Consider the following 27,691-nt stretch of genomic DNA (forward strand, 5'->3'; position numbering starts at 1 on the left):
CTATCTTATTGTAAATGATATCCTGGTCCATGCTGATCCTCTCACCACAGTGAATGCTGAGGTTTTCAAACGGAATAGACATAACATGCTGTTTGTGGATCAGATTCAGTGTTGCCAGATCCAGTTTATCATATGTGCCGTGGAAACCAATTCTTTTTAATTTCTGAAATAATGCAATGACTTCATGACTTATCAGACAGAGCTGCTTGTTGAAAGACCACATCTAAGCCATTAACAATGCTTTGCTTTATATTTTTTTCTACAGTGGAAAGTATGCAAATGCATTAGGGCTGAGGAAATTAAAAAATAAACAGTATTTTGAATGACATTCTTTGTCATAATTATTCACATTTTTTACACTAAGCCTAATTACACTAAGCCTACATCTAAATACAGTTCCCTAGTATGTCAGGTTACACTTTGCAAAACTAATGTCATAAGGAAACTAATTTGGCTGTATAATTAAAAACAAAGATATGCTGGGACACCCAGAGCCAGTTCTTATAATACCAGAGTTTCTCACGTCGTCGGTCTTATGACACCGGAAGCCGCCCAGAGCGCGACTATGGACTTTGGTGAGTATGGCAGGACTTCAGCCTTCGTGATTTTTGTCAGTAACATAATAGGTAATGTTGAGTACTGAGATAAAGTCAACAATGCAGACTAGTTGATCAACCCGAATCCCTTACATTTGTGAGAAAAGGTCTATTATTGTTCAGTAAAAGTAGCCCAGCTTTTTATGCGCGTCGCTACCAGGAAAACGGGACAATGTCGTATCCTCGAGGTGTTTACGGCCGTCAGGTTACTGATGCTGTGTGGTCTTGGATAAAATGTGATGGGCAAATGATACCGAGGCTTCGGTGCTTGTGTCACTCTTCCTGAAGCGGAGTGATTCGAAACACTGTGTCGTAGCTTGTATCAAAACACCAGTGTCACGTGACTGATGACGTTAGACGCTTCGAACGTCATCGCTGTTTCGCTTCGCGCTTCATTGCTTTAAAATGTTTCAAAGCTTTTCATTGGCTCATAGTCTTTCAGTGTGTGTCATTGGCTCATGGCGTTTCAATGCATTCTGAGGCAATGACAGCTTGACAGGTTTGACAGATTTGAGTGGTTTGGTGCCATTCCAGCTATATAAGATGCATCATTCTGCTTCAGGATTTGGAGAGTGAGAGTGAGAGTATGTTGGCAAGTTTCACGGCGAGTCCCACCAATAAGCGACGTTCTAAAGTTTGGAATCATTTTGATCTCAAGAGGTCTGAACTTTTATTGCTGTCATGGGATTGAAACAGTACCAGTGCTTCATTCGTGCTCTTTAGAGGTTGGTATTGCTTCAGTTGTCCACCAGATGTCACCGTCACTGAAGTCTCGAAGCTTTGCGTCTTTTTCGGCACAATTGTCAGGAAGGCCTCAGTGCTTCATGAGGCTTCACTTGCCCATCACTACTTAACCCTCTACGGCATGGTGTTGCCCTCAGGCTACAAACCACTATTTCGGTCCACACACCACCCCTTTAAATGTTTTTCAAAGTAAAACATCACACAAGTCTGATGAGAAACCTGCGACCAATGACATTTGAGAATTTGAGATGGGCGTGGGTTTGACCTTTCGTCCGGTGGTGGAGCAGTCCTTTTGGGACCACACCTGGCTTGGATACACTGCTAGCAGAAGGTAAGATAAATTTCACTTTTTAGCATCTTTATATTTAAATAACTTTGTATAAATAATATCTGTAGTTTGCATGATTGCGTAAAGAAGCATATTTGATTGAGTAAAGACACTTTTTATGCTTCCTGGTTTGTTTTGAAAACAGATGACCTGTCTGAGGATAATGTGCATGTGGATAAAGAGCAAAAAGGTAAAAACAAAAAAGATGTTCCACTCTTACCCCTGTGGAGAACACCCCACAGTGTCAACATCACTGATTACCTAGAATGGCAGGTCAGTCTTCCGAAGTCAGACAATATCATGTCCCCCTACAAAATACTTAAAAATGTTTTACATTCTGTATTAGTTGTAGAGCAGTTAAATTTATATACCATTCAGTGTGACACGTTAACCTCACTAATCCACAGTCCATGGGTACAGCAGTGTACATATTACTGTTGAAATAAAACTTGTTGAAATTGTTGAGATACAACGTCTTCTAATCTATTTTTCTGCTTTTTGTTCCTCTTACTATATAATATAGAAAACCTGGATGTTTTAGTACAATCTTAATATGTTGTTGCCCTGAGGTAACAAACCAAAATCTGGAGGGGGGGCTGGGTGGTGGGACACATTTTATGATTGATATATTATCAGGGACCCCCAAGCTCCCAAAAGCTAGGGTGAAATAGTTTTTTTCTCCAAAAATAAAAATTCCTGCCATTGACGGTTAATAAACACACGCATTAACATGGCGGTGGCACTGACGTATTGCTATAAAAGATAGTGGCATTTACGTCTAAACATCCGGTTATCACTTTCAAAATAAAACAGCCAACGCACTGGCAGTACTGTGGTCTTTTACACAAGTTATGAGTATAAGTTCATTGTCCTTGTGCTGGAGCTTTTTGTTGCCTTTTCTGCAATTAGCTGAAAGCACAAGTGTATAATGTTATAGTGCTGCCTGTTCCTCTTCCTGTTTCTACGTTCACTTGACACAGCTAACTTAGCTTAGCTTAGCGCTATGTTTTTGCGTAACTTGCGTAAGAAAAGCACGTACAGCACCGAATGAGGAACTGCACACCGGCGCTAGCAGAGTTTTGAGTGAGTGATAGTCAGCAGATATTTCACTCATTCTCCACCAGGCTTGTGTTGTTGAGGTTAGTACCGATGGCAAATTAGTAACCTCAGGCAGTTTAGAGTACAGACTGTGAATTTACCTTAATCTCTGTCTGCATGTCGCAACACAGGACTGAACCTAGGTGTACGGTGTTGAGGCATGCTGAATAAATATTACAGAGAACTTTACGTGTGGTAGACAGAGTGCAAACATTATACACTTGTGTTTTCAGCTAATTGCAAGGCTAGAAAAAAAAAGCTCCAACACAAGGGCAGCGAACTTATTGACTGTAGGTTAAGCAACGACAACTTTGCACTGTTTCGTTTGTTTTAGGATGTAACTGTAGTATTTTTTTACATTTAATATTGTCATTGTTTGTATGTGTGCCTGAACAATGTCGTGGTTTTTCTAATATTAAAACGTAATTTCTTTTATAAACGCACAGATTCACCCTCTGCAATGGAAAAAGCACGTACAGACACGTTTTTGATAACTGGGGGAAGTGGATACTTTGGTTATCGGTAAGAGCGAGTTTACAATGTTTAACTCAAACAAACAAATAAATGATGATACATTCCGGGTTACCTCGTGCTGTCACACTGCTTTACCACAACAAGATGGCGTTATTGCACCGGTTATCACACTGTAAGCTGGGGTAGATTTCGAAGTGGACATGTAGTTATTATCTTGTTCTGTAGCTTCACAACATTGTTTAAATCAAATGGAGGATTTGCATTGACGCAGTGAATCATTCATGTTTACTAACTTTCCCCTTCTGTAGCCTGGCATGCTCACTGCATAAAAAAGGAGCCAAAATCATCCTGTTTGACACAATCCCTCCAAGACAAGAGACACCAGAAGACATCGTTTTTGTGCAAGGGGATATACGTGACTATGCACAAGTTGAAAAGGCCATCCCAGGTGTGAATTGTGTATTCCACATTGCCTCCTATGGCATGTCTGGTAGGGAGCAGCTGAACCGTCAGCTGATTGAGGCGGTGAATGTCCAAGGCACACAGAATATCCTGAAGGCATGCACTGAGCACGGAGTGTCCAGGCTGGTTTACACCAGCACCTTCAATGTGGTGTTTGGAGGCCAAGTGATAGAGAACGGGGATGAAAGCCTACCTTATCTACCTCTCCATCTTCATCCCGACCACTACTCCAGAACAAAGTCCCTGGCTGAGATGGCGGTCCTGAAAGCTAGTGGCACACCACTGAACGGTGGTTCCGGGGTGCTGAAAACCTGTGCACTGCGTCCAGCAGGAATCTATGGGCCTGGAGAGCAGAGGCATCTACCTAGGATTGTTGGATATATAGAGAAGGGTATCTTTAGGTTTGTTTATGGTAAATCCACCAGCCTGGTGGAGTTTGTCCATGTGGACAACCTGGTGCTGGCACATGAGCTGGCTGCAGTTGCCCTGACCTCAGAAAGGCAGCACTGCTCTGCTGGCCAGGCCTATTTCATCTCAGACGGCAGGCCTGTTAATAATTTCGAATTCTTCAGACCTCTGGTAGAGGGCCTGGGCTATCCCTTCCCCAAACTACGTCTGCCTATCTCTCTTATTTACTTCTTTGCCTTTGTCACAGAAATAATTCACCACCTCATCGGCCCCTTCTATAATTTCCAACCCCTGCTGACACGTACAGAGGTGTATAAAACTGGTGTGACACATTACTTCAACATGACAAAAGCCAAGGCAGAGCTTGGTTATGAGCCCCAGGAGCACAGCCTGGATGAAGTTGTACAATGGTTCAGAAGCAGAGGCCATGGGAAGAAAACTCGCAACTCCTTCCTCTGTCGATTCTTGCTACACATCCTGTTTGCCACTGCCTTTGTTGCTGTTGCTCTCTCTTTTCTTCCTATTGTTGGCATTTGATGAGCAACTAAAGCAAATGCATCAGTGCCGTACACCCTACTGCACCAAGACAGGTTCACACATATGCTATTTTAATTGCAATAATATGTCCAGTGTTTACAGACCACCTCAGTTAAAGCAAAAAGGTTTTCAGTATTAACATGTTTAACTGAGCAACTTCTCTTTTGATACTGTGACACCCATTGCATGTGAGGATCATTTTATGGTTTGATATTTTGTAGGTGTTATTTTTAGAGACTATATTTTAAGTACCTCTGTTTTTCCACAGCAATTAGATTTTGAAATAAAATCTCAGGCAAAGATTCTTTAATACATTCCAGTATAATACCAAGAAATGATCAGAAAACTGTAATGAATAAAGTCTTAGAAATCCAGTGATGATTTTTGAACAACTGACTATTTTAAAGTTTGTTGAATATCAAATATGAACAATTTCAGACAAGCTCAGCATGACTTATGACTACAGCATTACCACTGCACCCATCCACTTAATAATATAACCAAATAAAGTTTACTGTGAGCCTCATTTGTGCTCATAATAGACATGTTTCCCCCTTTTTTTGTTGTTGTTTTGCAGTTAGTTTTTTAAGCATTTAATACATTTTGTATTCAACCTAGTGTTAAAATTAAAAAAGTCAATGTGGTAAGGTTAGAATAATCTTTTATTTAATCATGTCTTTTACACTTGGAGAATCATGTTTTGTTAGCAGAATATTATCTAAAATAGCTCACCCTACTAGTCAGAGCGACCTGAATATCTTTAATAAATCAGGTAGATAAACTTGAGTTTTAAATAGCTTTGCCCTCCATACTACCATTTCACTGCAGCCTGTTCCTGGTGTAAAAGGAGTCGGACCAGGTGAGGCGTGCTTTGTGTGGTATTTTAGTCTCCGCGGGATGAATGCAGACGTCCCCTTCTCTCTAAACTCTTCTCTTTTCAGAGCCGGCAGCCCCTTGCTGAGTTGGTCACAATCATTGTTTCTCTGCAGCATTAACCACATTCCAGAGAGGCGCAGCGCATCCCATATTCATCCCCGCATTCCTTTTACGCAAACGAGTCCCCTACGTAAAACGCTATTTTATTTAGGCTTTCTTACGCTTGGTGAGCTCAGACGTATATGGAACCAAGTATTTAGGTGTTATCCGAGTATCCAGCCTATTTTAATGTCTGGAACGGCGAATGTAAGAAAAATCTAGGAGAAAAACCAACAAGGGGAAATTCCTCCGCGCAGCGCGCCATTGACTGTAAAGACCTTTCAACTTAACAAAAACTGAAGTTGATAAACGTTTCCCTGTCGGCTGAAACTGTGAGAAAGAGTTTGTTTTTTCGGAGAAGGGGGCAAAGCAGAAGAAGACGATGCGGCACACCGTGCGTGTTTCTGAGGACGTTGGTGGTTTGCTGTAAATGAGCGACGGCTGTACCGCGGCGTTTTGTTTTGATTTCCATGTGAAACGCAATTAGTGCTCCGCGGTGCTCGCTACTTTGGCTCTCGGAGCGCAGCGCACTCTGAACTTGCCTCGAGTCTCGGGAGCACATCATGGAGCATTATCAGGAGGATCTGGGACTCCGGGCCACTAAATTGATGGAGGACCTTTCCTTGTACGATGCGTATAAAGACGGGATGTACAATGCGAGGAGGGACTTGGTGATTAAACCAGATTTAGACTTTTCGTCTCCGGCAGTGGCCGAGCATAAGAGTAAGCCAATGAATGGCACCTCTGTGCTTCACCAGCAGCATCACACTGTGGAGAATTTCACGTCTGGGAATAAAGTATACAACGCGGCTCCGGTGCGCCCCGTGAATTGCAACCGGACCGTTCCTGTGGATTTTTGTGCCCCTCAAAGAGACGGGGGTTATAACGTTAGTGAGGAGGGCTGCTGCACCAAATCCGAAGTGGCTTTGCCGTGTTACATGGGCGCATCAGAGAGGCACAGGAGGTACTCTCTGGAGGTGCAGGGCCACAGGTACAGCACCGGATCCGCCTTCGACGGCGTACCACTCAACAAGCCGGTGGCTCTGCCCGGCAACAGGTGCAACAGTGTCTGCATTACCAGCAGCAACGACGGCAGATACAACGCCACCAGTCCCCGGTCTAGCCTGGCATCTCCTCTGTCTTCTCAGGAGCAGAGCAAGCACGTCAGCCCGAGGTCGAGCATCAGCAGCCCGCGCACCAGTTTGGTGGTAGCGGGTCAGGACAGGTATACGAGTCCCAGGTCTAGTTTGGTTCACTGTGAAGGCAGCAGTGTCCTCAGTCCCAGATCGAGCTATGCAAGCACCGCCAGCGACACGAGTAAACACTCCAGCCCCCGGGCCAGCCTCAACAGCTGTGACTGCTGCAGCAAGCCCAGCAGCAACCGGACCAGTGGCATCAGCATGGGCTACGACCAGAGGCACACCAGCCCCAGGTCGAGCACGGCAAGCCAGTACTCCTTCACCACCAGCCCGAGATCCAGTTACTCGGACTCACGGTACGGACCCGTGGTTAACCATGATCTGGAGGGGGCGATTTTACACGCGGCGCCGTTAGCGAGTCCACGTTCAAGCATCTGCAGCCAGGACCTGAGCGCAAGACCGGGGACCACCGCAAACTGCGTGGTCAGCCCACGGTCCAGCATCTCCAGTCACAGCTCCAGAAGTTCCCGCAGCTCTAGGGGATCTATGAGCACATACCCGGATCTGCAGCTGCCGTCACCCAGGTCTTCGATGCTGGGAAGCAGTTTACACGAGGATACGCTGCTGCAGGACTTTGGAGACTCCAACGGGATTCCCAGTCGCATCCATCTCCAGGGGCTCTCGACGGTGCCGGAGCCTCAGCAGCAGTCGGCTCAGCCCGGAGGGACTGCGGAGATGACCGTAGGCTCCCCGTCGTCATTCACTTACGGCATGGCCACAAAAACTGCTTCATCGGGCCAGAGGTTGAAGCTACCTTACCAGGTGACCCCCAGCCGAGAGAGTGGGCCAAGCCAGGCAGAGAGACGGCTGGAGGCACTGACCTTGGAGCTGGAAAGGGAATTAGAGATGCACATGAAAAAAGAATACTTTGGTAGGTAATATTACTTGCAGGTTTGTTTCTGAATACACCTCGGGGTGTTTTTCATGTTTACTGTTAGGCATGGCTGGAAAAACTGTCAGAATATATTAAAAAAAAAAAACCCTGCATTGAGCAGTCATTTATAAGACTCCACTCAGCAGTACCTGCTTATTAAATAATAATTTGGTTGTCTCTGAGAGTTAAAAGGACCAAAGATTCATTGATGACTTTGGCAGTTTCTCATGACCTGTGGCTGTTGGGTTGATGTAAAATACCTCATTTGTTGAGACCAGTTCAGCCCTAGGTCAGTCACTAACATGTTTGTCATTGGCGATACATCAGGTGTCTTTGTAAGGCACTGATGCTCCGGCTCTGGCTGCTCGCACTTCACTGGCCTTGCCTATCAGCCCTTACTGGGAAATGGGACTCTTTGACAGAAACCGTTGTGGTGCAGGTTTTTGTCCCTCACATATAGAGCAACCTTCAAATCCAAAATAATGGAGCCAAATTAGATGCTCAGCTGGCTGGAGTTCTTATTTTATTTTACCAAATACAAAGAATTATCTGTGGCAACAGGTGAAAAAACTCATGTGGTAGTATCATTAGTGTGTCAGGCACCTCCTGGGTGTGGAATTCAAAGAAATGGTAAAAGAGTTGGTGTTTTTGCTGTGCAGGAAGGGGGGTTATTTATACGTTGCCAGATTTTCAAGGTCTATTTGCAACCTGTGAAGGCACTGCATTACCACTAACATGTCCCTCTGTGGCAGATAGGAGTGGCGTTTCAGGGCAATACTGATTTCTGTCTTGGCACAGCTAACATTTGCACAGAGCTGCACCTCATTGAATGGAGCCTTCTGTTCGTGCCAGAGCGGACACCCTTCGGTCATTCACAGCAGCGTGGCCTGGATTTGTTGAAAATGCAGTTATCCTCAGCAGAGCGGCCTATAAATGTGGTTAGGTGCAATTTGAGAGTTACAGTAGGGGCGTCAGTCTGACATTAGGGGCCATTTTGAAATGAAAATGCATGCTGCTTGGAGTATGACTTATTTTTTTCAATTCGAGCTTTTTAAAGATTTTTATTTTGTTTTATTTCATTTTAAGAATTGGACCTTGTGGCGAGTTTTTGTGATTAGGGAGTTTGAGACCAAACATTTTTGCTCCACTAGCAGCGACACTACAGCTACAGAAGGCCTGCTGAGGAAGTTGCTGTCTACCTTTGAATTAGCAGCCAGACAAATTACTGCAGGCCGAGAACTGTGGCTTGTTTTATAGCCAGTGCACTTGTTCAGAGTGAGGCTGAGACAGCTGTTGATTTTGGTCCAGAGAAGCAGGTGAGAGGAGGGTGGAAGACAGGAGGGAGAAATGAGGAAGACAGCAGGAGGGAGAGTGGAAGAGATAATGGATAAAGGGGTGGAAATAGATAGTGATAGAGAAAGGAAAGGGAGAGAGAGAGAAGAATGCAGCCCGACTGTCCTCACACTGAGCCCAATAGAGACAGCTCTGTTTCCGTAGCGACAGTGGAGAAATTGATCACTGGGCCTTTTTTTTTTTTGAGGGGGGGGGGGGGGTGATCCAGCTTTGCTTGCCAGTGTCCCACACTGCCTGTTCTGCTGTGCTCTGCCGGCCGGCTGGCCCTTGTGTGGCCTCTGTTTGTTGTGATGGCAAAAGAGCTGTGAATCAACAGCTGGCCCGATACAGGCCTGCAATTGAAGCAGCAGAGTGAGGCCCACGCCAACCCCTTAACAACCCCTCCTTTCCACCACCACTCCACCCTGACTCCCCCGCAAAGCCCTTCATTAACCAGCTAGTGGGGAGTCGGGCAACACCAGACACTTGGCACACGATCTTGGCTGGCGGGCCAGACATAGTTGGTGGGGGTCAAGTCTGATCACCTGCCCAGAATTATAATGGCAGTAGTCATGCACATGTCTGACACACACAAACATACACACGCTGACCTGACCTGTGGGCAACAGCACACTAAATGCACTGTGTAGTACCAGTCTTCATTTGGCCCACAATATATATTGAGTGTATAATAAATTGTATCTGACATGATAGTTATAAGTCTTAATGTATAAGCTTGTATTATACTCTATGAAATACTGTCAGGCGTCTTACAAGTAAGACAAGACTATGCAACAAGACCTAACAAGTCTCATTTTGATGCTGGAAAGTTGATCTGCTTTCCAATATTTTTTTCCTGGAAGGACACATGAATCTGTGCAGCGAGCAAATCACCTCGATAGGTTTGTGTGTTTGACATCGCTGGTTTGTTTAAATCAACAGTCTGCAGTTCACATTGGGTTTATATTGTTCTATGAATGAGGTCATTAAAGTGTTATGAATTGGGCTATGCAAACCTTTTAACTCACAGCATAGTCAGAGATATGAAGTCATGTGTGATCAAATGAGTATTATTCATGTAGATTTAACTTACATCACATACTGCTGTGTTATCCTTACATGAAATTTCTTTTTTAGCTTCATTAGAATTGATATTTTTCTCTCCTAGTGATTTTATGAGCCTGTCGTCCATTGTGTTTGCATGAATATGCACTATTTCCTATTGTTAAGCATGACTGAGCTTGGCCGATGTCTCTTTTTGTGACACCATGAACAACTTGTCTTTTTTGAGGCAAGCTGAAAAGCTACTCCAAATGTTATTGTTGTGAAAATTGTACAGCTATATATATATTTTTTCAACATATCTGAATTCTACATCATTTTTCTGCCCATCAGTCCACAGCGGTTGCTTACCATTAATTTGCACTTTAAAAGTGTTTAAATCCCAAATGTGCAAGAGTGTAGGTCCGTCAAGCAATGCTGTTTTATTTTTAACCCCAGTTAGTGCTCTTGGACATGTTACCAAATGGGCACATGAGAAATTCAGCTTCCTGTTTTATAACATGAGTGCTTTAGAGAGATCCCTACTGTCTTGTAAAAAGATAACTACTTCCCCTAAACCCCTTCAGCTTTTTTAGCATGTGTGGAAGGAAAAGCAAGGCACGTTTATTTGTATAGCATATTTTCATACACAAAGGAAACTCAAAGAGATTTACATAATTCAATAATTCATAATTTTATAATTAATTTTAAGTGTGTAGTTATAACAAGTCTCATTTTGATTTTTATAACTACTGTTATTTCCTTTTGTGCAGTTGTTTGTGGTGGTTTCACCATATTGACCACAGAATAGTTGTAACCAGAAGGACAAAATAATGAAGGTAATTCAATATATATTTATGAATAAATTATACGTTTTAGGTTGTAGAAAGTCGCCCAAGAGCCATGAGAGTAATTGCACTGCCATGCATTGATTCTGTGGAAACCACAGAGGCAGCATGTTTCCTAAAGCCAGTTCGACATATTGTTATCTGGCTTCACTAAACTGATTTTGTTTTATTCTTGTAAAGTGTATGTGCTGGACAAAATTTGAACATGATATGGTATAACTAACTAACTTTAATGGTATAACTACAATTCACTATGTTTAATATCCTGGGAGCAAACAACCGTTGTGTAAAGGTTACAGGAGGGTTTTATTTACAGTCATCATCTCACTGAGTGAGTGTATTAAAAAAAATGTCTCTGTTTACAAAGTGGCCTGGTGCTGCTGAGCTGCAGTGGGAAAAAGGAAATGTATACATGTAGGTTACATACACACAACCAGACAGTGTTGTGAGTTGCCCCAACGAATGAAAAGCCAATTTTCATACAACAGTAAATAATAACTGATGGCTATGGTCAGCAGACGCCTGTGACAGGCTGTGTTTTAATGCTAGGTACAGCATATGGTTCTGCTACAAGGTATGAGCTGATAAATTTGATGTGTCACTCAGGATGACTCTCCTCTCCCCAGGTGCACTTACTTTGATTTACAGTGAATTCAGAAAGCGTTCAGACCCCTTTTCACTTTGCTTTGGCACTCAGTTTGTGATCACGTGGATTATCCTTGGGATGTGTCTAGAACTTACCCAAGTAATTGTGAAGCTGAAATTTCTGCCAAAGGGGCATCCATAAAGTACTGTAAGCATCTCACTTTTATAGGTGAAAGATTTCAGGTTTTAATCTATAAAACTATCTTATCATTATAGGTTTTTGAGTGTGAATGGGGTAAAAATGGAAACGTGATCCATCCAGATGTAGTCTGAATGCTTTCTGATGCCAGTGACATGTTTGAGTGAGTTTTCTAGTCTTCACAACGTGAAGGTTCACACACATCCTGGTACCTGTGTTTAACAAATTGAGATCATTTGATGTTTGCTCTTTGATTCTTAACACTCATTTTGTCCTGTTAACTTTGCTAAGTGCATGAGCGCAGTCACGAGTTCAGTTCACACTAGGAAACGCCAATATTTGACTTTGAGTCCAATGAATTAATTTGTGCAAACACATGGTTTAAAGGGAAGACATGCAACCTCTGCTCTTTTTTCCCTGTGCCCTTGTCCCTTCATCTGTTTGTGCATTATGTCACTGTCCTGCACAGGAGCTGTTAAAAGGAAAATGACTGACTCAGGTAGCCAGGGATTTCCACTATTGCATCACCAGAAGCTTATTGTTTATGCATCTATCCTGAGATATATTTGTATCTTTCAAACATAAGGCAGTGTGATAATCTGTCTGTGGGGTGAGGGGGTGTAGGTGTGCAGCTCCCATGTTGGAATTTTGTGAGATTTCGGGTCCTGTCGTCAGTGCGGCCTTGGACTCACTCCACCCAGGCCTTGACCCTGCACTTCTTGAGGAATGTGACCCTGCTCGACTTATATATGGATGTTTGGAGAATGTTAGTCTGCAACTTTTCCCCCAGTCTTGTTTCTTCAGTAAATGTTATAGCCCTTTGTGTAGCCAGTTATTTCAGGGTTGTGTGTTAAAACCTGTGGATGACTGTGTATTGACTCATTGCATTGCTCATTCTCCATTAGATGTTTAGAGACTGGCAGTCTCTCCAGTGTTAAAAGTGCAGTATACTGAGTTGTTTACCTTTAGGGTAACAAAGACTGCTGCTTTCACAAAGCACCATGTCAATGTTTTTATATCATTAAGGACACCAAGGTCAGTCTGTTTGAGTATGTGCACAACGCAAAGAAGACTCAATTCTAAATATTCAAATAAAATGACATATATTGAGTTTACTTAAAGCTTCTCATTGTCTAAGGTCCTGGTAGAAGACCTAAATATATCATCTGTAAATGTTCTAAAGCAGATTCTAGTTGTACGAGTTGAGTGTTATTTACATGTAGTGCACATGTTTTCAATAAAACCTTGTGCCAGCAATGGCCAAAATACTCTAAAAATCCAATTCAGGAGTGCAAAAGTTTCTTAGTGGCATAATCGTATAGTGGCACCAACTTTTACCCCACATGCTCAGTAAGCTTTTTTTTTTTTTTTGTCTAACAAAGAAAAAACTTATTTCTGGCCTGCCCTTCCTGACAGGTCACTCACATCCATTTTAAGATATATTTATTTTGACTTAAAATTCACAGGCAGAAGTCTGGAAGGCAATCATCCATCTTTAGCCTGCGATTAAAGACACGTCTGTGCATTTGTAATAGTCTTCTTAATGTTTCATGTCATAGGAGGAGCAAGAGATGAAAAACTGCCTGTGTAAAAACAGTAGTGGGGACATTTAATGCAGGTTAATGATTTCCATGTTTAATTTGACTGTTGCATAATTAAAGACATGTGCAGGTTTTGGCAGTGTTGTTTTCCAGCTAACAGTTCAACTAAGCTGGCAGCATATGCAGCGTTTGACTCTTATGGTGCACACAAGTACTGTAGCATGATTCCCAGAACATTTTCATGCAGCCAGGATGCAAGGTTCTCACATTATTGACGCATACTAAGTGTTTTGCTTGGCGTGCATAACACTGACTAACTGACCTTGTCTCTCTAATAGGTATCTGTGTCAAGTGTGGGAAGGGTGTGTATGGAGCCAGCCAGGCCTGCCAGGCCATGGGGAACCTCTATCACACAAACTGCTTCACCTGTTGCTCCTGTGGTAAGTAAGACCTGACAAGAGAATAGCAACAACCATTTCTTGTTTTTTTTTTTTTTTCCTTCAAGTGATGACTGTTGTGTATATTTGACTGTTTTGACATTTCTCTAGTGATGCCATAGGTGGCAGATTTTAAATGTCAGGAGCTTCACTGTTTCGCCCCCTTTTTTTATTCTTGCAGCCTTCTGTACAGCCTACTTCTTATATTTGAAGACTGGTAGACCAGGTACACAGTGTTTACAGCTTGACGAAAAATCTGTACAGTAAACTGCCAAGCAATTATTAATGCTGCAGACATCATTATTAGTCTACACCAGGGGCATCCCCAAACACTCTCTGTCATTGCACCCCACCCACTCTAAATCCCTGTATTTTAATGGGTTATTCTGAGCATCATTAATGATAGTCCATCATAATATGTATGTTAATATTGATGGAGTTTGGCAGCTGTTATTATTCTTTATCTAACTCTGGGGCATGTAAAGAGAAGATATAATGTTGCTTTGGATTCAGTAGGTACTGTGGACTATATCTTCAGCTCAGCCAATATATGTTTACATTTTGACAAGTTGGCACCATACAAGATGGGTAATTAGTTGTTAACAGGTCCAGTTTTCTGTGTATAGGCAACTAACACTAGATTATTTTTAATACTGAAGAAAATTGAAGAAAAACATGATGATTCTCAGGCAAATACCTGTTGCAGCTGCCACGTCTGACTATGTTGATTACTTGGCCAAAGCATAAACAACTGTTTTTCGCACGCTGGAATGCACCTGTTTCATTGCATGCGCCATCTTTGCTTCATGCCTCTCCCCTGAGTGGGGATGCTATGAGCAGTTAACATTTTGCACAAAGAATGAGGAACTATTTTAAATTAAGGTATTTCTGTAAGTGGATCTACATATGCTGGTCCAGCTGCATAGACGTCATTCAAAGTTGCTGCAATTTTGCAGCAATTTTTTCTGCCTTTTATATTCTGGTTCTTTGTCTGGGCAAACTATGTACCTGACGAATCCATTGTTCTAAAGACAAATGAGGAATGTTAGTTTGCCACTTTACACTTTAATGGTATGTTGGTGGTAGGAATCAACAAGCAAAATGTTTAAAACCCATATGTATGCCTTAAATACATACCATGACTTACAGATTCTGAGAAATCATAGAAAAGACTAGGAAGAATATGTGCTTGTGCTCCCGCCTGTCTGCAGATTTTTGTGTTCGTTCACACATCCGCTGCTGTCTTTGCTGAAATTTCATCATTAGTATCACCAGTTTTCTGTCAGGGGTGGTGGTGTAGTTAGGATCAAAACATCTGCTGCTTTAAAAAAAAAATTCCTCAGGCTGAAGTCTGTTCAGTAGAATAACAGGGCTGCTCAGTTCTGTCTTCAGCACGAACAAGCTAATAATGTCATAAAGAAATAAAATGCTGCCATTATTTGCTCTTCAAGACTGTAATTAAATCTGTTCGTGAGCTCAAAGTGCTGTATACAGTGTGTGTGTGTATGTGTGTGTGTCTGTAAGTGTCTGTGTGTTTTTTTTTTTTTCGTGGATGTCCCTGTCACCCGACTCCAGCCCTCCCCTCCTGTCTCCCGGGGAAACAAGAGGAAGATGTCAGGGGAAAGCTTTTTAGCCAGGTTGCCTTCATTCATATGTGTTGTATAGATAGACACTGAGCCTCCAGCCCACCCCCTCTGGCTGCGGAAGAACTGCTTATAATTTACATGTAACCAAAGCCACATAGTTTCCTATATATTGTGTGTCTGAAGAAAGAAGGGCCAGATGTTGAGTGTCCAGTTGCTGACCCGGTTAAGGGTGTAACTGCTATTTCGAGGTTTATTTAGGAGTCATTATTTAGTTTAATTCAACAGTGGCTATTCTCAGCCTTTGGTCTTTCAAACAAGCTTATTTGTAAGATAACCAGATTATTTCCTCTGAAGACTAAAAATACTCTTAAAGAATGACTATTGCTTACGGGGAAGAGCCGGTTTAATAATAAAATAGGTATGTGAAACTTTAATGTTGTTAGACAAAAACCACAGACAGCTCCCAAGAGAATTGTTGTTGTGTTTATTGGAGAAATCATGTCTACAATTAAGTTAACAAGTCCATTTTTGTTGCGTGTATGTTGTTGTCGTTTCACAGGCCATCCTGCCTCTCGAGATGGTTTAATTGTAATGTAAACTCTGGGACATATCATTTGACCTCATGTGAATGGAAATGTTTGTTTTTAAGCAGTGCTTTGAAGGCTTTTGGAAACATTAAGTTTCAAAGTCCCTGCACTTGTCATAACAACCTAGTGATTTATCAGTAGCTATGTTTTTATGTCCCTATTTGTTCTTTGGTTTCTTTTTTTTTTTTTTTTTTCCCCCCCTTCTGTGATCCTGAGTTGGGTCGAGTCTGGAGGTCCAGAGTGAGGCCGAGTTTGTTGAGACATTGCTCGCTGGTAGCCTTGGGCTTTGTTTAACCATGCATAATTGAGCCCTCCTCTTGGCTTACTCCCATGGTTGCACCCTTTTTTCATGAAATGGCCAAGAATGCAAACTACCCCCCTTCACTTTAGCCGGTCTTCCCTGGAGGACCTCAATCAGACAGTCACAAAGTGTACCAGACCTACTTATCAGAGGGGCCAGGCTTGGCACTGGCTCTCATTAAACGGCACATGCATGGAGAAGGGCATACATGTGCAGACATGCATGCACACAAATGGACACAGTTGTGGGATTCATTGTTGGAGTTTATCCACTCAATATCTCAGTCTGAATTGTACACCAAGCGAGGTGGAATAACACATAAATAAGCTCAGAGCACTGCTTCCTCCTGTAGTAGCTACAGTTAACGTGCCATTGCCTAAGGTGTTTGTGCACCCCTCCAGCTGAAATGTAGCAGAATGAGTTGCACTATTGCCCCACTTTTCCATTGAATGTATCTTACCACATAAATACACTCTGACGAAAGTTAATATATATTTCCATATGACCGTGAGGCAGGGTGGTGCTGAAAATAAAGAGGATTTCTATGGGGGAAAAAAACTGCCTCAGGCTGGCTGAGCAGACTGTCAGCTAAAGGGTGATGACTCATTTCTGTGTTACAGTAATCCAAGCAGTCCCTAAAAGCACTGGCAGAAGAAGAGAGCTCAGGGGCTTAAATTTCTAAAATCATTCAACACCACCAGTTGCACCTGCCAGACAGTGGAAATCACAAAGCGTTAATATAAAGAATGATCAGTTCTTTGTGTTATGTTCCTGGAGTGGCACAGTATGTTTACATGCACACTCATTGTGACAGTTGTATTGGAAATAATTGGATTGTAAAAATCAGGAAATACTTTGAATGTGGAAGCTGTTACATAAACCACATTAAGGTAATCTTAAAGATTTTATATAGATCTAAAGTATATTGTTATATGATATACCAGTCTATATATAAAATATTTTATTATAAAAGTCTGTCTCTAACTCATTAGCAGGTGGTCACTGAATGTGCAGTTAACAGGGCTGTGGCATTGCATCGACACTCTTGATTCAACCTTTCTGGTTTGTTTGGGCTTGTTGCTGTAACATTGTTCCTCTCATTCTTTTAATGAATAACAGACAGACTGGATGCCGTGAAACATGTTGCGACTAGGTTGTGTGTCATACGCCCCTCAGTTTAGGCTGCAGGTAAAAATGATTTTCACTGTTGATTCATCTGTGGCTGTAAAACATTGATTCTGTAGTCCGAAAAGCATCAAATCAGGATGAACGCTTTTAACAAGAAGCCAAAACACTTACACTAGCGACACGCGTGACGGTCTGCCTCAGTGCTTTAAGTCTTCGTTCGTTGGCATGAAAAGCTGACGGGTTGAATTTTTGCATCTCTGCTTTTGTGCAGGCACATGGCACAAGCCATGGCAGACATCGCCTGCCGCTGGCCGTACATTTGTGAGCCATATGTTTATACTTTAACTCCTGTTTATTTGTACATTCCAACTGTAAAGTTTACCATTATGGCTTATGAGCAGGGTTTGGACATATTTAATGTAGCAGTTGAAGCAAGACAGACTCAGGCCAGAGGAAAATCTTATCTGATTTGAAAACAAATAAAAATACATTAGTAGAAATCTCGTAACTCGTGTTTTGAAATGTAGATGTACTTGGATGAAAATATGAGAAAATAATAGAGCATCACAGGCTAGAGGATATTATTAACATTATATTTCCAGTGGGAACTACAGAAAGAAAACTTTCCCTTGCACACACACACACACACACACACACACACACACACACACACACACACACACACACACACACACACTCTGTCATATCTCTTCTTCACATCTCTTTCTGCAGAGTTGGAGATATTTCAGCTTCTGCAGTTCCTGCCACATTTCCCCCAAAATGTCCTCTACAGCTGTACTTTAAATCCAGACTACACCAGTCCTGTGGCTGCAATTTTAAAAACCCTCCCCAGGTCATGATCTCTCATCATCCACACTTTGGCCCACTCAGAAAGAGAGGACAGTATGAGGAAATCTCTAAACTGACCAGATGTTCTGTGTTTACCATTTGCAAATTGGGGGTATATTTGCCTTAATGTCTTCTAATTAGAGCATGACATAGAGCAGTGCTGGAATGTGTGTGTTTTGCTTTCAGTGTTACCTTGACTTGCTGAGGGGTGTGGCAAAACTTATTGGCCAAAACAGAGTGCAGTGTTACTGATTTTTGTTTTGACCTGCATCATTCATTGTGGATAATATGCTCACTGCGTGTATTGGGTTTTTATCAAATATACTGCAGGCTTCCTTGCATGTGAGGAAGCAGCTTAAATTATCTGTCCATCAATACAGGCCAGAACTCTGGTTCCTCTGCCAGAGACAGAGAACAAAGAGACTGAGTGATGTCTCCCACCTGTCTTAGTGTGGGTGTCAAAATTTTAGAAAATGATTTAAAACCACTACCACTCAAACACTGTCTTTTGTTGAGTGGAAATGGCTTGAGAGGGATTACGGTTGATTTTGACATACCCTGAGCTCTTTCACTTTCAAACCAGGCAAGTCCTGGCTGCGATTTGACCCTTAGAGGCTATTTTACCTGCGACCAGCTCATACTCTAAGCCACTTATTTGTTTAGTGAGTTCCATCTGCACCATTTGAAGATGTGTTGAGTGGTGTGTGCAGTTACAAACATTCGGTGAGCCTGCTTCATCTCTGTGATTAGCTGACCCATCCAAGACACAGAAAACAATTTAAGGTACTGATTGAGCATTGATGAAATCATAAAACCATGCAATAGGCAAGTTTATAAATCGTTCTGCTCAGAACGTGTTCTAATATGACCCACTTGTATTGCAGCTGAAGATGAAGATTCAAAGGTAATACTTGAAATGCTTTTGCAGTTAAAATAAAATATTTAATTCCCACACAATTATTTTTGTCATTTACAGTATATGCCGGAGGAAGTGTGTTTGACCGACATCTGTCTCACCTATTAGGGTTACACTTTAATCTTTACATAAATATCTTTCTTATTGGTTCATGAACTATGGTGACGTCAGGTAGTTCCAACATAACTCCACCCCCCTTAAACCTAAGTCCAGTCAGCTGGAATAGCTCAAAACACCTGTGTCGACCTTGAACTGGACTGATCCTTTGGAAAGATTGGTGCACGCCTGAGTGCAGTTTTACTCACCAGCTGTATTTTGTTACCATTATTGCTCTGAGTCACACCTCACAGGAAGAGCTAAATGTCAGACTGCATATAAAAAAAAAAAAAGTTGTCTTCATTTAGTTGAGCAGGACTGAGCCCCAACCCTGACCCTAACCTCAAACATTTAGAGATGCCAGACAGTCTTTGGTCAAGACAAGCAAGTCCCATGTTGCTAGTAGCTCAAGTATAGAAAATCATCATTACATCTGTAATATACTAACAAAAACCCTTTGATGTAGACTTAAATGGGATAAAAACAAAACAAAAAAAAAACAGGGCCAGAAGTCAAGGATGTACATCTTCAAAACGAACTCTCTCCCTCTGCGTCTGAAGCTGTAAAGCTACTTGTAATTTCATTTCAGTAGCAACATGCCAGATTCAGACAGGCGCTAATAGCACATAAAAATAAACAAACCCTTTTATTCATTTCAGTGAGTTTCAGTGTACCAGAGGAAAAAATTTTTCTGAATAATACCTTTTGCCATGGTGACACATTGGTGCTCTTTAGCCAGACCATCGCTCATTTCCATGGCAACACCATCTTTCCTAACGAGTGCATTAGCAGAATGAGGTCTAATTCCTAACTAACCAACAATTACACGCATCCATCATTAATGAGTGCAGAGGTGAGTCTTCAGTGCCTCAACAGAATAACTAGAAAAGCAGTGGGAAGAAAATCTGATGTGATTATTAATTGCAATGGGATAACTCAGTGACTCAGCGAAGTTTATTTAGCTCTTCAGTGGAAATAGTTTTTCCACCTTGTGTTTTTTTCTCCTTTGGGTTTGATCATGTATTTGTTTGTCAGACAGTACCATTTGCCCACATTGTTATATAGTCTAATCTTTGCGTATCTTTAAGCCCAGATTCTTACGTTTGTTGGTTATACACGTGGGTGATGAACTATGCATTTAATTTTGTATTACATCCAATTACATGTATTATTATTGAGGCTATAAGGCTTAAGTTATCTTTTAATAACAAATTATGACATTCTTTATGACATTTCTGAGACCTACACATAGATACCAAATTATAAGTGGAGCTGCTTATTTGATGGCTTGCAGTCCTGAGAGGAGGTTCCCTCTTTCTGCAGCACTGTCTGGTGACAAAAGGCCAGAGGAGAGAGAAGCAGGCACGGAGCCCTCCCCCCTCCTCTTCTCGGTGAGGGAAGCGGGCAGAGCGGGTGTTGGAGAGGTGAGGGGGGTTGAATGGGACCAGCAAGTGACCTCAGGCAGAAAGAATGTCCCCGTTTGCTCAGTCGGCCCGCTCCCCTAGCAGCGCTCCACACAGTCATCAGTGCTGGAGCCTTTGTGTTCACCTTCCAGACCCTAAACTCCAGAGCAGAGGCCACAGACGAGCACACAGCAACACCTCACAGCCCCTGCTGCACTGTTCACCATATTTTCCTGCATGTTCAGCCTCTCCAAAGTCCTGCTTTTAAAGACAGTGTCTCTTAAGAGTTGCTACACATGAAGTTCTTCTTCAATCCCGCTTTTCTCTTTGCTCCACGCTACCAAAATGCTAATTGCTTCTCAGTCTCAAAGTCTTAAAAGTCTCACCTATTGTGTGGACAGCATTCCTCAGCCGCTCCAGCCATTTATGTGGGTGTTAACGTATTGCCATCTCTCAGCATTGTGACACAGTGTTTGTGTGTAAAATACAGCGATTGCATAAATTTCAGAGTTGAAAGGTGGGTTTGGGGGTGCACACATCTTTCCCATGCTGGGACACCCATAAAATTAAAATCAATGGTGGCTCAGGGCGACAATTAAATCGGACTAATTCAGCAGATTTATGAGTTCCGTGCGCTCCGTCTGCCAGGCTCGGGTGAAGTCATCGCACTGCCAGAGAGACACCGCTGCTGTTAAATGAATTTGAATGGGCGAGCTTTGAGGGAATCATGGCAGGGGGCTGCAGAAGCCACCCCGCAGCAGAATTTCTTTTTTAGATTGGATTCAGACTTGGATTCTGATGAATGAAGGCTCATCCAGAGGAATTCAGCCTTCACACTTGGTGCTAGAAGCTCTGTGCGCGGAATCCAGGTCCAAAGTAGTGTGGGAGGAATTTGTCTTCTGTAGGGCTGCAATGATCGTTTAACTAGATCTCAGTTTTCATATTAAAGATGGTGTTGAACAATGAGTAAAGCTAGTAGCAACAGAACTTTGGTAACTTTTTAAGGAACAGTCAAATTGATGAGTTTCACTATGCAGATTGTTGGAAAGAGGAGAGTTTCTGGGTTTTTTTTGGAAAGCATTGCTGTATTGATTGTGAGTGGATTAGTCTTCAGTCACAAAATAGCATTTTATTGGGATCAGTGTTTGAAGTAATGAAACAGACAAATCACTTTTTTCACTCTGCTGTCTGCTCTGCATTCATGCTTTGCATTCTGCTCTGGCTATAAAGTAGAGGGATCATGGATGAAGCATACACTAAGATATTTTAGTTTATGTATGTTTTGATGTAGAGTGTCAGAGGTTACCTGAAGCTGTATTGTGTTATACTGTGGCTTTTTCATCCTTTTTCATCAAGCACATTTATGGTCGATATTCATGAACATGTACAGTATCAACAACATGCTCAACTGTAGTATCAGGTTTCTTTTAGACTAAGATGGTGTATCATAACACATTCAGTAGGTAGGAGAAATAATCATCATCCCAGTACATCCCAAAGGTGGGGGTTTGTGTGTGTGTGTGTGTGTGTGTGTACATGTTTAAGACAAGACTGTGTATGAACCAGTGAATTATTGGGCATTTCTTTATGGACCTTAGCTTTCTACATTGTGCATTGTGGCATTGGCATATTCATAGCCCCAGATGGTTCCTGCGAAATCCAAAACATTATTTTGTTTTCTAAAATTAAGATTTCCCTTCCCCAGATTTTGGAATGTCCATATTATTTTGGCCAAAGAGCACAAAACTTCCATACTTGAATATGTACTTAAGTGATTGTCTTGCTTTTTAGGGAGGAGGCTGCGAGGAAAGGCATTCTACAATGTCAACGGGAAGGTCTACTGTGAGGAGGATTTTCTGGTAAGTCACCTGTGTGCTTATGGTCAATGAGTCCGCTGTGTGAAGAGTCGATGAGATCAGCTAGTAGGCCTGTGTTGTTGCGTCATGGTGTGGGTGAACATGGAGCAGGTGGAGCAGAGGAGTGATTAGGATCTCCCGACTACATTTTCCAACCCTCCAGAGGAAACAGACATTGCAGCTACAATTAGGAGTTTAGCACCACCCCTCTAATTCACACTAATTTCCTCCATAATTCCCCAAGGAGCTCAATTACCCCATGAGCTGCTCCCTAGCGCTTACAATTACGAGTGGGTGGAGATGTGTGGGACAGCTGTAGCTCTCAGGCTCCTGGTCCATCTGCTTCAGGTTAACAGGGCAAACACATACAGTTAGAAATATTGTAAAGTGAAATTGAATGTGTATGAACATGGGATGGTAATGGTGCAAATAAAAAAAATATATAAAGTTTTGTGTCCTGCAGCTGCATGTCATTCTACTTCCTCAACCACTACCTGTTAAATAAAACATGACACACATTGATTCTTAACATGCAGGAAGGCTTACAAAGGCTTCTGATAACTTAACTGTCGAAAACAGAAACACCCTCATAACACGTGGACTCATCTGGTGCCAGTACTTCCTGTTTAGTAGCACTTCCCCTTTCTGTTGATTTCCCTTTTTAGTTGAATTTGTTGACCTCTCAGCAAATAATTAAATTCCTGTTTTATTATTTCAAATCTGTGCCTCTCAGTGATGAGCTGATCTCCTTCCGCCTCCCTCTTGAGGCCAAAACTAGACCGGTCTGGCCTGTCACCCCGAGGCTGTATTGGGAGAGGGGGGGAGGCAGTGTTGGCAGATGGTCAATCAGGACTGAAGATGTCAGGGGCAGGGAGCAAGCTGCCCATCACCACATCCACCTGGTAGCCATGCCTTGTCTCCCAACCCCCAGAGTCACAGGTCATGACCCTGAGGCTGTGAGCTGCAGATGTTCATTATCTGCCTGGGATGTGGGTTTGATGTAAAGGAGCTATAGGCAGGTGTATGCTCGGTTAGTACAGTGGGGATGCTCTGTGTCCAATGGTAACTCCCACATGTGAACAGATGTGACTGAATATGAGGGAGGGCACTGCAGAACACTTCTTTCAGAAAAACAAATGGTAAAAATACAGTGGGTTGACCACAGATCACCGCTGCCTGATGAACATGATGGCTGAGAGGCAAAAGATTCTGAAAGTGTTCATGTTAATTTCAAGAGTGCAGCAGCACCCTCTATAGATATCTCTCAGACTGAAACACTTCAGGAGTGAAGCAGTGCAATTTCTACTGATTGCTTGGCCAGCACTAAATTCTCCTGTATATTGTCTCACCCACAGTACTCTGGTTTCCAGCAGACAGCTGAGAAATGCTTTGTGTGCGGTCACCTCATCATGGAGATGGTAAGAGCTTCATCAAATAGTGCTGGATGCATGAGTAATGTTTAGAATTTTTCTATTTGCCTGATGCATTACTGGACTTCTTTGACACTGCACAAGTTCTTCGGGCTAACTGCCAAGTCTTACTGTTGTCTTGTACATGTTTTTGCTACTTCTGTGTGTGTGTGGGTGTCTAGATCCTCCAGGCACTAGGCAAGTCCTACCATCCTGGCTGTTTCCGCTGTGTGGTGTGTAAAGAAGGCTTAGATGGAGTACCTTTCACTGTGGACGTTGAGAACAACATTTACTGTGTCAAAGACTACCACACGTAAGGAGAACTTCAATCACCATGGAAAACACACTGTCTGTCACAAAATATATAGTGCTCAGTCTGCTCCTCTTTTGCTGTTTGTTTGTCAGGTATTATATTTATTTAGAATAATGTGTGTGAAGTGTGCAGTAAGGAGTCAACCGATTTGCATTACACAGAGATTGGGGGTGAATATTTTTGATTTGTTATTTCTGTCGTCTCTCCAATCTCAGAGTTTTTGCTCCAAAGTGTGCCTCCTGCAACCAGCCCATCCTTCCAGCCCAGGTAAGTTCCAGCATAACATGCATATGTGTTGAGTTAACATTTCTTAAATGCTAAATACAGATGATGTAATTAAGGTCTTGGTTATTAGAATGAGCTGTACATGCTGGATTAGAAAAATATAACAAAAAGCCATTAGTTTTCAGGGCAGCTCTGGTGTATCACTCTGTACTGGGGGGCGATGACTCTGTGTGTTCAGGTCAGCTGCAGGGATCAAACCTGAGACGTGCTGGTTATTGGACCATCACTTTGGTGAGACACTACACTGATGTAATGTGAAGTTCTGACTGTGTGTTTGTTCCATCAGGGCTCTGAGGAAACCATCCGAGTTGTTTCTATGGACAAGGACTACCATGTGGAGTGTTACCACTGTGAGGTGAGGCACTACTCCTGCCTTTACTCTGTCCACACATACACACACATTTATTTTCATACTCTACAGAATTGACATTTATTTCCTGGAAACTTACCCATAAGCACTCCTTGCCCTGATTATCACTAACCCTTACCATAAGTTAAACTGAGTTACCATCCTGAAGTTTAACGATTTAAATGGTATGGACCAGCATGTGGTTCCCACAAGGAAGGCGAGTTCCCACAATGCCCACACCTTGAGTAATACCAGCATACACACACACACACACACACAGACTGGATGTGAGTAAGAGCAGTCTACCATGCCTGTGATTTGACTAGACTCGAATCAGCATCACAGCATATGATTCAACCTTTTTAAGCTGTTGTGAAATGAATGAGACAACACACAGAAATGTCTGCAAGCACAATTCACACTGTACTCCATCACACTTGCTTGATGAGCTGCGCAGACTTGCACGTCCATTCACAATGCACTCAGGTAAAGGCTACCAATTGCAGAATGAGACTAGACTGTTTTGCAGCCAGTGTGAGTCACTGCTCTTGTGACATTAATGGGGCACACACAGGCAGACAGATACCAGCTCAAGGTTACAGCCCAACATTGTGACTCACTGACAAAGCACATTCCACCACTGTGCTCTGAACTCAGCTGGGGACTTGTGGCTTAAACCGGACTTGTGAAATCCCAGTCTTCCTGCCTCTGTCAGATGGTTGACCAAGTTTACTAAGGCAAATAAACTTTTCATATCAACCTTCACTGATTCTGAATTTCTTCTATCCTCAGGAGCACAATATGCTAATTTCTCTGAATAGTTGATATTACACTTTTTGGACTGGACTATTATGTAAGCAGTAGGTAATCATTTAGCCAGGTTTAGAGGAAGGGTAAAGTCCAGAGCTGAATCAGGGTCCACCCTAGGGTGTCATCCCTTTTAGACATGCACAAAATCTGTTCACAGGTTTAAAGTTCAGTTTTCATTTATAAACATGGAACCTGAGATGCTTTGTTCCTTTTTGAACTACTAACTTTTAAGACTGTGACCCCTCTGGTCACAGTCTGGTTTCTTTCATACCTCTTTGATTCCTTCTGGTCATCTAAATTCTGTCAGGATAATCCAGCACACTGTTTGTAATAGAACCATTTCAGAGACTTGTAGAGAAGGTTTGGTACCATCTTCACTACAAGAGCCGTGTAAATCCACACAGAAGCATATGTTTGTTTATTCTGCACCAAAATCAAGGCATGACGGCTTTAGTTAGCTTTTATATTATAGTGAGGGTTTGGCCACAATTATATTTGTTGTATGTTCACGTTTCTGTGCTCATGTCACTGTTTCAGGACTGTGGTCTGCAGCTAAACGATGAAGAGGGTCACCGTTGTTATCCCCTGGAAGGCCACCTGCTCTGCCACAGCTGCCACATCCACCGGCTGCAGTCTCAGGTCCCTGCTCACCCACCACCTGGGTACCCGCTCCATGTCACTGAGCTGTGAGTGGGACAAGGGCAGGTAACAACCGAGCCCAGCCTCCTACGTGATCCGGGACACCAGCAGCAGGCAAAAAAGTCCTGCACCCCCTCCACTAGCAGTTCCAGGGAAGCCTCTGTGTGGCCATCTGTGCTCCTGCCTCTATCCTCAACTGGACAGCCAGGCTGTGGACTAACATACACAGGGCAACTCCCACCATAAGGCCTGCTGTCACATGACAGGGCTGGAAAAAAGGGTTCCCCTCCTCCATCTGTGGTCCTCTCCTCCCCCCTTTTCCTCTTGGGTGCCTAACCCTGAAAGCCAACATGCCGGCTCACCCAGAGGCCTCTGGTGACGTCACACCTCCTGACCCCTGCACATTCATCAAAGAGAGGGTTTTTGGATTGGAGGAGAGAGAGCACAAACTGGTCTCTCTCCTTGCTTTCCGCTCTTTATTTTCATGTTTTTCATTCCTACGCTCCAAAGGCAGCGGTTTACCACAGTGAGTTGGCCAGTGCTGTCACGTCTAAGAATGCTGCGGATCTCGGTGTCAGGAAGGCCAGGGAATAGCCGCTACATTCCAGCGCTGGCTGGACCGTACAGGCCCCAGGATGGGCATGCTGTGCCTTCAGAGCGGGCTCTCTCTGTGCAGCTTTTAACACTGAAATGAAGCCCTGCTAAAGGCTATGCACAGGACACCCAGCATCATGATACAGGGCTATGAGAACTGTTGACTCATTGCTCCTCACTCTGCACCGCCCCGACATGAAATGCACCATAGCACCACAAGCCCAGAGGATAGACTGACATTCCACTTAGAAGTCTTAGTCAAGACCTCGAGAGATTCACAAGCAGTGTCTTAATTAATGATTATATTATGACAGAAAAACAAAATTTTAGATGCACATAGATTATCTTTTATATATGAATATATATTTTGCAGATGTTTTCCACATAAGACCCTAGATGTAGATTCTCGTTTTTTTTTTTTTTTTGTTTGTTTTGTTTTGTTTTTTTGGTGCACTCGTGATAGACTCAGAGGTGAAACACGCTGTCACGCAGTTTAAAGCCTCTGAAGATTTTGGGTCTGTTGTATCATTTCTCCTCCAGGGCACAGAACGTCTTCATGCCTGTCATTGGTTCAGAGATCCACAGGCTTTTCGGAGCAGATTTAGCTCAGAGAGTAGTTGCCTTTATTTGTTTTATTCCACTTTGAGTATCAAATGACATGGGCCCAAATTTAGAATTTGGCAACAAATTTGTTTGTTTGTAGAAAGTGTAACCCCTCTCTGTGGACTGCAGGAACCTATAATACATACTGCCACCCTGTTAAGCAGATTAACCTTCCCAATGATGACCTTTTATGATTTTTTTTTTTTTTACCGGTGCTGTTAATAGCTACAAGATAAAGTAAATGAATCTATCTTAACTTCAGACTCTTCAAAAAAAATCTAATTCAGAC

The 27,691-nt window shown here is 42.7% G+C and overlaps 2 protein-coding genes across 7 annotated transcripts; both read left to right on the top strand.

Moving 5' to 3' along the window:
* The first annotated feature begins 549 nt into the window (after positions 1–549).
* Positions 550–5,127, top strand: sdr42e1 (short chain dehydrogenase/reductase family 42E, member 1). 5 transcript variants are annotated; one of them, XM_026293535.1, is made up of 5 exons: positions 550–575; positions 1,478–1,671; positions 1,814–1,858; positions 3,213–3,288; positions 3,549–5,127. In XM_026293535.1, exons 4-5 carry the CDS (start codon positions 3,227–3,229, stop codon positions 4,645–4,647), a joined length of 1,161 nt encoding a protein of 386 aa, XP_026149320.1. In that variant the 5' UTR covers positions 550–575; positions 1,478–1,671; positions 1,814–1,858; positions 3,213–3,226; the 3' UTR covers positions 4,648–5,127. The 5 variants fall into 5 exon arrangements, with proteins under 5 accessions (XP_026149320.1, XP_026149319.1, XP_026149318.1 ...); XM_026293534.1 differs by lacking the exon at positions 550–575 and having other exon boundaries at positions 1,336–1,671; XM_026293533.2 differs by lacking the exons at positions 550–575; positions 1,478–1,671; positions 1,814–1,858 and adding an exon at positions 1,861–1,941.
* Positions 3,213–26,468, top strand: wtip (WT1 interacting protein). Of its 2 annotated transcripts, none has more exons than XM_026293531.1 (8): positions 3,213–3,288; positions 13,580–13,681; positions 22,336–22,403; positions 23,756–23,818; positions 23,992–24,122; positions 24,338–24,389; positions 24,694–24,762; positions 26,104–26,468. In XM_026293531.1, exons 2-8 carry the CDS (start codon positions 13,636–13,638, stop codon positions 26,254–26,256), a joined length of 582 nt encoding a protein of 193 aa, XP_026149316.1. In that variant the 5' UTR covers positions 3,213–3,288; positions 13,580–13,635; the 3' UTR covers positions 26,257–26,468. The 2 variants fall into 2 exon arrangements, with proteins under 2 accessions (XP_026149316.1, XP_026149315.1); XM_026293530.1 differs by lacking the exon at positions 3,213–3,288 and adding an exon at positions 5,652–7,692.
* Positions 26,469–27,691: the final 1,223 nt, after the last annotated feature.

The sequence above is a fragment of the Mastacembelus armatus genome, chromosome 3 (assembly GCF_900324485.2).
Source record: "Mastacembelus armatus chromosome 3, fMasArm1.2, whole genome shotgun sequence".
NCBI lineage: Eukaryota > Metazoa > Chordata > Actinopteri > Synbranchiformes > Mastacembelidae > Mastacembelus > Mastacembelus armatus.

Bases quoted from the DNA above. Each gene is read 5' to 3' on its own strand.
- sdr42e1 (XM_026293533.2), top strand. The intron at 3,289-3,548 runs GTAAGAGCGAGT...CCCCTTCTGTAG, and splicing joins AGTGGATACTTTGGTTATCG to CCTGGCATGCTCACTGCATA.
- wtip (XM_026293530.1), top strand. From the start codon at position 6,186: ATGGAGCATTATCAGGAGGATCTGGGACTCCGGGCCACTAAATTGATG. The intron at 7,693-13,579 runs GTAGGTAATATT...TCTCTCTAATAG, and splicing joins CATGAAAAAAGAATACTTTG to GTATCTGTGTCAAGTGTGGG. The intron at 24,763-26,103 runs GTGAGGCACTAC...TCACTGTTTCAG, and splicing joins TGGAGTGTTACCACTGTGAG to GACTGTGGTCTGCAGCTAAA.